Genomic DNA, 9,658 nt, shown 5'->3' on the forward strand with positions numbered 1-9,658 from the left:
ATCAGACACGGATGAGCTTGATGCAATGTCCCATAGACTGAGGGAAACATAGGGCAGTGGGGGACCAGTTCCCCAAGCCAGTGTCCATTCCCACAGCCTCATACCCCTCTTTTTAAACCTTGGGGACAAAGAGCGCCTCCTGGGCAGAGCTAGGGGGGCAGTTCTCCTGACACTGGAACCAGAGGTCTGGACCACTTAGGTTCTCTCTCTGGGCTCACCCTCCACTTGAATGGAGTAAGGGCGGCCTAAGGACCCACAGTGAACAGGACCCTGAGCTGCCCCTGCAGCCTGGAAGTCAGAGCCCATCTCAGTCCAAGGTCAGGGCCTTGGAGCCTGATTTGCATTCCTGATGGAGCACCCAACATCAGTCACAGGTCTTCACTTGTCTTCCAAGGGACACCATCAGGGCACACAAGTAACAAAGGAAATTAGTCCCTTGAGATATGAGCTTAGCTCTGTGCTGAGATGGTGGGGATGGACCTTGACTTCAATCCTTTGCTCTAACAGGCACTTCTGGATCCCTTCTACTTATCTGTTCTGTCTCACCTGCTCCTTCCTCCTTCCTGGGGTTCCTGTCACTGTTTTGCCAGAAGTCCCCAGTCAGCTCCCCACTCCCTGCATCTCACATCCTCTTTAGCTCACAGAAGACTGACCCTGATCTCTAACTTGTGAGTGACTTCGTATCCCCCAGGAGGCCCTGGGTCGGGAGCCTGTGTCCTTCCTCTTCTTCCAGACAGAGCTGACCTGGTACCAGGCTCCAGGCTAATCAGGGGAATGAGAGCAAGGCTGAAAGGCAGAGAGAGGCCCCTGCGCAGAAAAGCAAAATACAGACAAGAAGGAAAAGGAAAGAATATGGCAAGAAGGGGCGGGACTGAAAGGAGAGAGGAAGAAGAGACCCCGCCCCCGGCACACTTGACTGGACAAAGCTCCTGCCCTAGGACGCGCAGAGCAGAGGGAGGTAGGGCTGCAGAGTAGACGCATCCGGGGCTGGAGCATCAACCAGCATCTCTGGAGCCGGAATTCTTTCCCACAGAGGGAGGCACAGAGCAGGCGGCAGACACCATGAAGCTGCCTTTAGCCTCTCCCCACAGAAGGGGCGTACCCTGGCAGGGCGTCCTAGTCACAGGTAAGAGGGATGACTCCCTGAGAATGGCCAGGAGGATGGGGGAGCAGAGACTGGCTGGGGTCTCCTGGGGAAGACAAGGGAATGAGACGGGACTGAGAGCTTCCTTTGGAACCTGAGTGGGGAGGACCTTGAAGAGAGGGGAGGACTCACCTGCAGGAAAACTCACTGGATTGGAATTGATAACGGGAAGGAAAAACAGAATTGCTATATATTTCCAAATTAATCATCACTAAACAATAGCCCTGGTGGCACAGTGCCTAAGGCATTTGAGTGTTAACCAGAAGGCTGCCGGTTCAAACCCACCAGCCACTCCTTGGAAGGCAGGTTAGGCAATCTACTTCCATAGAGATACTGCCTCCGAAACCCAAGGAGGGATCACTCGGAATTGGGACTGAGTCAATGGCAGTGAGTTTTGGTTTTGATTTAACAATAGGAGCTCTGGTGGTGCATTTGACTGCTAAGAGGTCAGTGGTTTGAACCCGCTAGCTACTTCATGGAAGAAAGATGAGATAGTCTACTTCCACAAAAGATTTACTTGGACCCAATGGCAGTCACTATGAGTCAGAATTGACTCGATGGCAATGAATTTGGTTTTTCTTTTAAACAATAAATTTTGAAAACAGTAATAATTTATGTCAGAGTAATACTCCAGGATAAAGCTTAACCAGAGGCTCTAAACCTGACCTTTACGCACCAAATTCAGAAACAGGCAAATACACATCTGGACCTGGAGAGGGCCTAGAAACCTTCCCTGATTCATGCCCCAGGTATCTGCAGGCCTGTCTAGTCACTGTGGGTACATCACAGAACAAGACAAGGCCCTGCCCTGACAGAGCTCACATCTAGGGGAGAGGGGGACAGATAAGCAAATGGATCTGGATGTGACGTCAGGTGTTGATAAGGACACAGAATAGGGAAAGGTGGGAAAGCGAAGACAGAGGGTCTGTGATGAGGTGTCAGGAAAGGCAGCTCCCAAGGCTGCTGCTGAGTGTGAGCGGCGCCTGAGGGCGGTGAGCCAGCCGGGCAGACACCTGGGGGAGAGTATTTGAAAAGAGGAAATGACAGGTTCAAAGGCACTGAAGTGCTGCTGACCTTGGGAAGCACACACACCCCATGCCCAAGGGCTGAGAGAGACCTGCTCAGATCAGACTCAAGGGCCCCAACTTCCCTCCCAATACAGTCATCAGCAAGCTGATTGACTTCTCTCTCTTCCCTCCTAGTCTCACTTTTACTCTCCTGGAGTCCGCCCATCTCAGCCCAAGCCGCTATTGAGTCAGTGCCCCTCAACGTGGCTGAAGGGAGCAATGTTCTTCTACTTGTCCACAATGTGCCACCGGATTGTATTGGTTACAATTGGTACAAAGGGGGTGATGCTAAAAATCCCAGCCTTCGTATTTTAACATATAGCATACAAGGGCAAACAACCAGCACAGGCCCTGCCTACAGCGGCCGAGAGACTGTCTACAACAACGGATCCTTGGTGATTCAGAAGGTCACCCAAAATGACATGGGAATCTACACCCTACAAATAATAAAGCAAGGTTTTCAGGTTGAAACAACAACTGGACAGTTCCACGTATACCGTGAGTATTCCTCTCTGACATCTCAGTGTGGGGTGGGGTTCATTCTACTTTCAAGATAAAGGTTAACATGACGGGACCCTTTGCTGTGTCTACACCACCCCTTCTCTGCACTCCATTCTTGGGCTTTGAGCATTTCGATCAGAATTCCGTCCCGAATCCACACGTTCACTGCGGAGAGGAGAGTCTGATGGAGAATACTCAGCAGGGGGAGCTCACTCAGTCCACCCCCCTGGGCCCCTCTGAATGAACACGCCCTAGAGGATTCAGTCAGGCTGTGGCCTGAGGGGCTGCTGGGGTTCTCACAGAGAAGCTCAGCCCCAGGAAATCCCTTCCTCAGACCGTGTCCCAGGGTTCCTGACTCCAGGTCCCCCTGAGGAGCCTGTAAGTGGGCATTAGATCTTGCCTCCTGGGCAGAGCTAACTGGGAGCAACAATTTACTGGCTGCCCAAGTCTCAGAGCTCCTGGAGCAGGTCACCAGCCAAGGCTCAGCATCAAGAGCTATTCTGGGTAATGACCAAGTTGAGTTTGGACAGGTGTCCCCAGGCTGTTAACCAACTATCTTGGGGAATTTAGAAGACCCCATAGGAAGATCAAGGAGTTCTGGTGGTGTAGTGGTTAAGGCATTTGCTTGCTAACCAGAAAAGGTCAGTGGTTCAAACCCACCAGCCACTCCATGGAAGAAAGATGAGGCAGTCTGCTTCCATAAAGATCTACAGCCTTGGAAACCTACTGGGGGTTGCTACGAGTCAGAATCAACTTGATGGCAGTCAGTTTGAGTTTATAGGAAGACCAGCATCCCCAGGAGGAAGAAATACCACAGAAGATGCTCTTGGCAACTCCTTGTTTACTTGTGATCAGGCCCAGGGAGCGTCACTTGAAGCCAAATAACAATAAAACAAACAAAAAGCAAACATCGTTGAGTTGATTCTGACTCATAGCAATCCTATGGACAGAGTAGAACTGCCCCATAGGATTCCAGAGCTGTAATATTTATGGAAACAGACTGCCACATCTTTCTCCTGCAGAGTGGCTGGTGGGTTCAAACCTCTGATCTTTTGGTTCAGAGCCCAGCACTTAACCACTGCACCACTAGGGATCCTCCAAATAATAATATGACCGTCAAGTCAGATCCAACTCACAGCCAGTCCTCCTTGGGTTACGGAGGTGATATCACTACAGAAGTAGATCACCCAATCTTCCTTCCGAGGAGTAGCTGGTGGGTTTGAACTGCCAGCCTTCTGGTTAGCAGTCAAAGGCCTTAGGCGTTAGGCAACTCCTCTATACCCGGCTTTGTATCAGGTAATTGTGAATATTTAAGGTTAATTCACAACCTGAGAAACCATATACCATTTAATCCCATTTTACTGAAGAGAAACTGAGGTATGGAGCAATATAGTCACAACTATAGGGTAACACAGACCATGACTGGCACATCAGAGTCACACTGAGATCTATCTGCAGCTATAGCCCTTACCTTTCCTCCACTCCACATGACCTTTTAAGGTGTTTGTGGACCCCTGGAGCAGCCATGCTTCTAATCACTTCTTCTTAATACTTCTCCACCTCAAAGGGAGAGATTTTGATCTGGGGCTTGAGAGCAAATGAAAAATAATCCATTTTTAAACTAGAAGTAAATTACCTATGTCAACAATCAGAGTCACTGCCGGGCATTTCCAGTACTCCAGCCCCAGGCAGCCAGTCAAAACACTCCTGCAGTGGACGAGAAATCTTTCGTATTTGATTACTGATGTCCAGGTGTTTCTCCCACTGGAGCATAAAGGAAAGGATTGTGCTTTCTCACTCCCCACTGCACACCCTGCAACTAGTACAGACCCAACATGTAAAAACTCTCAATTACTCTTTGATGGAGGAATGAAGGATGGAATGGTGAGTGAAAAAATGAATGACCCACAGTCTCTCCAGAGGCTGGATCCTGGATCCAGATTCCTAGGACGTTCTGCCACATAGCCTCCCTCTTCATCTAGGTGACTGAGACTCGTCCTCTGCCTCTGACCTCCTGCTCCTAAGCTGAGCCCGGACATGGATGTCATGATGATCTCATGCTGCTCAGTCAGGGGAGAGTTTGCACTTGCCCTGCTTCTGGGTCATGTGGGGACTCCTGGGCCTTCAGGTCTCTTGAGTCACTTGTAACCCCTACTGCTCACTGCCATGAGTAGTTCTGGCTTTTTATGCTCCTTCCATGCTCCTCAACTTTTCTCCTTCTTCAGTCCAACTGGGACTACCCTGCTCTTCAGTTTCCTCCTCCCTGTAAGCCTTCCCCAGATAAGGGCGCTAATGCTGACTGTCCTGTTCTCTTCCCCCCAACACCATGGACAGGCCCACCCATCCCGGCCAATAGTAAAGGGCAAAGTAATCAGTCTAAGCAGCAGCCCCTTCAAGGGCTCCACCACTGACCAATGTCCCCAAGTTCCCAGGGAAACAAGCTTCACATGTGCTCCCCATATCCAGGATCTTTCCCCTTAGTGATGCCAACTTGCGGGATGGCCAATTCAGGATGGACATGAACCTCCTTGATTCACTAATGCACTGATCCAACTAGGGAAGCAGAGGCAGAGGGAATAGGTCTGCAGTCCCCAAAGCATAAAGGCACATTTTACCAATTTTACTTGGGATTCATGTCCTTGTCCTTGGTGTGAGGCTCACAGTCCCCTACAGTGGTTCGGAGACCTTTCCCCATGGAGCAGCTGCCAGACCACGTGCTGTTGATTATTTATACTTCCTATTCCACAAGATGTGTGTTCCTCATTATGAACCACAGTCATGAGGTAGGGTACTCTCAGTTGGGAGACGCGTGAACCAACGTTGTTTCAGTTATGACCACCAATGTGGCTGACCACCAGGCTTGTTCCTGGTCTCCCCAAGTGTTATTTCTGCTCATTATACCCACTCCTCCAGCCAGGTTGACAAGTCTTCTCAGAGTTTAGGGACAATGAGAAGTCTTACCATTATCCACATCTAGAATATCTTTGAAAATTTGGTCTCAGAAAAAACACAGCTGGCCCAAGCAAGGTAGAATTGGGCCCTTGTAAGAAATCTCAGCAAGCCCACATTGCAGATGAGGTGAGTGAGGCTCAGGCAGGCAGTCTGCTGGTCTGGGAAGAGGCCAGGAATCATCAGGAGGCTTATGTATTACCTCCAGTTCTATGTCTTCCATCACCAAAATTCTGCAACTTATTTAACACTTAAAGGACATTTAATTAACAGGTTGCAATCATGCTATTTCTGTCTAGTTTTCAGAAAAGATCTTGATAAAAGTTATTTTCCAGACAATTATCTCCTGGGTACATGCAGATCTCAAACTCTGAGCCCTCCCACACATCTGGGCCAATTGTTACTCCTTTTGCTCTTCTTAAATAAGGGCAGACCTTGGGTCCAGTGGGAATATGAGAAGGGAGTTCCCCCAGCCCCAGAAAGCCCTGTGGAGTGGAAGGGGACTTCAGATGGGAAGGGAAGAAGTGTCTTGGGTCAACTTGCTTCTCTCTGTCACTAGCATATACCTTTCTATATGTCTTTGTTTTCTTTCACTGACTCCATGTGCTATGAGGACCATGGAAACAAGCTCATATCTTTTCCTCAAATGAGAGGAGGAAACCTCCAGTTGGGTGATGGGCAGAATGGGGCTCTGCCTCCCTGCTTTGTCCCCTTCCCACCTACCCCTCCCAAACCCTTAAAGCACCAATCCTATTCTGACACCAGCTGTGTCTGGACTGGGGAGTGTGGAGCAGGTGTATGTTAGCCATGTCCTCATCTTGCTAAAAAGTGTAGCCACAGTTCAGGCTATAAGGAAATGGGAAAAGTTCCAGCTATGGGGCACAGAGGGCAGAGGCAACTGAACCCGTCCTGGCTCATAAGTCACAGCTTTCTATACTGTGTGACACTGGTACAGAAGACTCACAAAGGTGAGCAATAAGCCATAAATCACACTTGGAAAAACAGGTACATTCACCATGAAGTTCCTTCAGGTGCAGGAACAGCAGGGCCCAAAGTAAATATTTTATAGCGAGGGCTAAGAGTACCAGGCTTTTGTTAAAATTATAACCACTTCTCTTTAGAGGTTTCCTTCATCTGATAATTAATACTTAAACCAGAAACTAGAAGTCATTTTCAGATTGAGAAATCCTTTAAATCGGAAACTTTCCAGTTCCTAAGTAATGAAGACTGGGTGGGGTCATCCTCAATTCCCTGTAAAATATTTATCAAAATCAAAACATTTTCCCTTCCCCCATATTCAGCTGTCCTAACCCAGAGATGAACCCATCCAGCAGCCTGCCCTTCCCACATACATGGAAGTAACTACTAGAGAAGGGGGTCTGATCTATTAAAGTCATAGGAAGCCCCAGGAAAGGATCATACAAACACCTGTCAAAGAAAAATTCTACCTGATGATGAGTTTGTTGGGCATGTGGGCTGAGAAGTGGTCCTGATGCTGATACACCAGAGTCCCAGGTTCCAGTTAGGGAGGATGCACCTATTTCCTAGTGTAGAGAGGGCCACCCTATCCTTATAGATCAGCACTTGGGCAAACACATATCCTCTGCAGAGGGTCAGGATCACCTTGTCCGTCACTTTTCAGAACTCATTGTAGGGGCTGTAAACTGGCTGAGATCTCATAGGAAGAAGATGGCTACAGCTCCAGGCCTCTCTCACAATCACCTTTTCTGCTTCTCCATAGGATTCTTGACAAAGCCCTCCATCCAAGCCAGCAACACCACCGTCACAGAACACAAGGGTCCTGTGGTCCTGGCCTGCCTCACCAACCACACTACAGTGTCCATTCAGTGGATCTTCAATGGGCAGAGTCTGCAGCTCGTGGAGAGGACAACACTGTCCCAAGACAACAGATCCCTCACCATAGACCCCGTCAAGAGGGAGGATGCTGGGGAGTATCAGTGTGAGGTCTCTGACCAGGTCACTTCCACCAAAAGTGACCCCCTCATGCTGACTGTGAAGTATGTTGAATCCCTATGGGTTTTTAAACTCAACCTCTCAATGTTCTTACCTGTAAAATGGTGGGTTTGATGCACTTGTTTTATGAAGTTGTAATTAGTCAAGGAACTGAAGGTGAAAAATCTTTAGAACAGAAAGGTTGTATCCAATCAATAAATGCTCAATAAAATGTTAACACTGTTGTTGTTGCTGGCTCAAAGTCACATTCACCTCCTACATAGCACCACTATCAGTCTCAGCTCCACCCTCTCCACAGTGGAAGTGACACAGCTCCCTCCCAGGTATAAAAATGCACTGCTGTCAAGTTGGATTCAACTCATAGTGACCCCTCTTTGAGTTTCCAAGGTGGTATCACTACGGAAGTAGATTACCCAATCTTCCTTCTGAGGAGTGGCTGGTGGGTTTGAACCATCAGCCTTCTGGTTAGCAGTCAAATGCCTTGGGCACTACGCTACCAGAGTTCCTGCCTCCCAGGTATAGGCAGTGCCCATATGTGGTGATGGGGGCTCTGAATACCCCCAGCACATGATCAGTTCTTGAGAACCACAACTCCATCATCCCACCTGCGAGAGGTGGGGTAAGGTGTCTGGACTTGCAACCAGTAGAGGGAATAGATGGGCACACACTCATGCAATGACAATGCAAAGAGAAAAAAAAAAAATGAGCTTTTCACAGCACAATCCATCAATGTCTAGATCAGGTCTGAAATCATGTAGATGATATGTAGATGTGAGTCTATGAATCACAGCTGATTTGCCCAGTGCTTTCCCTCTCCCCTCTGCCAGGTCTCAGTGTCCCTCACTCAAACCCTGGGGAGGGGCAGTAGAGGACTCTGGCAAGACTGAGTGCCCCCCATCTCAGTGCACCAGGGTGTCTGCAGTGGAGCACATGGGGGCATGAACAACATGGGCAAGGTCCTTGGGGCAATTAGGAACACAACTGCTCTCAGGGATGGGGGGGGCGGCTGGCAAATGCTGAAGAGGGTCCTATCCTTGACCAGAGACTCAACAAGAAAACTACTGGAATGAACAGAAGGATTCAGCTAAGTAGCAAGCTACAAGATAAACATACAAAAATCAGGTGGATTCCTCTATACTAACAAAGAGACCTCTGAAAAGGAAATCAGGAAAGGCATACCATTTATAATAGCCACCCAAAAGATGAAGTACTTAGAAATAAATCTAATAAGAGATACAAAGAAAACTACAAAACACTACTACAAGAAACCAAGAGAGACCTGCATAAATGGGAGAATATACCATGCTCATGAATAGGAAGACTTAAATCATGAAAATGTCAATGCTACCCAAAGTGGTGTACAGATGTAACACAACCCCAATTCAGATTATATTATTATCCTGTAAAGAGGTGAAAAAAACTAATCACCTAATTTACATGGAAAGGAAACAGACTGATATAAGCAAAGCACTACCAAAGAAGAACAAAGTAGGAGGCTTCACACTCCCTGATCTCAAAAGCTGCTGCACAGATACATGGTGATCCAAACAGCCTGGCAGGAGGGAGAAGGGAATAGGCAAGTCCGCTGTGATTCATGGACTCAGGAAACATCTACATGATTCCAGACCTGATCCAGACATTGATGGATTACACTGTGGAAAGTGCACTATTCTCTTTGTATTATCATTGCATGGTAGAATGACAGACACACAGACCAATGGAACAGAATTGGGTACCCAGAAGTAAATCCATCCTCCTATGGACAGCTGGTCTTTGACAAAGAGCCAAAACCCATTATATACAGAAGAGATAGTTTCTCTAATAAATGGTGCTAGCAAAATTGCATATCCATTTGCAGAAAAATGAGACAGGACCTATATCTCTCACCATATATAAAAACTAACCAAGATGGATCAAAGATCTAAATGTAAAACCTAAAACTATAAAGATCATCAAAGAAAAAATAAGGGCAAACTTAGGGACCTAATACATGGCATAAATACACCATCAAACACAACTAAAA

General features: G+C 47.8%; 1 protein-coding gene across 1 annotated transcript; it reads left to right on the forward strand.

The window, feature by feature from the left end:
• Nucleotides 1–1,062: 1,062 nt before the first annotated feature.
• On the forward strand, nt 1,063–8,577 carry LOC103198918 (carcinoembryonic antigen-related cell adhesion molecule 21-like). The gene is made up of 4 exons (XM_042781258.1): nt 1,063–1,126; nt 2,347–2,709; nt 7,403–7,679; nt 8,463–8,577. Exons 1-4 carry the CDS (start codon nt 1,063–1,065, stop codon nt 8,575–8,577), a joined length of 819 nt encoding a protein of 272 aa, XP_042637192.1.
• Nucleotides 8,578–9,658: the final 1,081 nt, after the last annotated feature.

Source organism: Orycteropus afer, unplaced genomic scaffold, assembly GCF_000298275.1.
Source record: "Orycteropus afer afer isolate SDZICR_OR568_19922 unplaced genomic scaffold, OryAfe1.0 scaffold00099, whole genome shotgun sequence".
NCBI classification, from domain to species: Eukaryota; Metazoa; Chordata; class Mammalia; order Tubulidentata; family Orycteropodidae; genus Orycteropus; species Orycteropus afer.

Excerpts from the sequence above, each read along its gene's own strand:
- LOC103198918 (XM_042781258.1), top strand. The coding sequence starts at position 1,063 with ATGAAGCTGCCTTTAGCCTCTCCCCACAGAAGGGGCGTACCCTGGCAG. Across the intron at positions 1,127-2,346 it reads GCAGGGCGTCCTAGTCACAG|TCTCACTTTTACTCTCCTGG; the intron begins GTAAGAGGGATG and ends CTTCCCTCCTAG. Across the intron at positions 7,680-8,462 it reads CCCCTCATGCTGACTGTGAA|GTCTCAGTGTCCCTCACTCA; the intron begins GTATGTTGAATC and ends CCCCTCTGCCAG.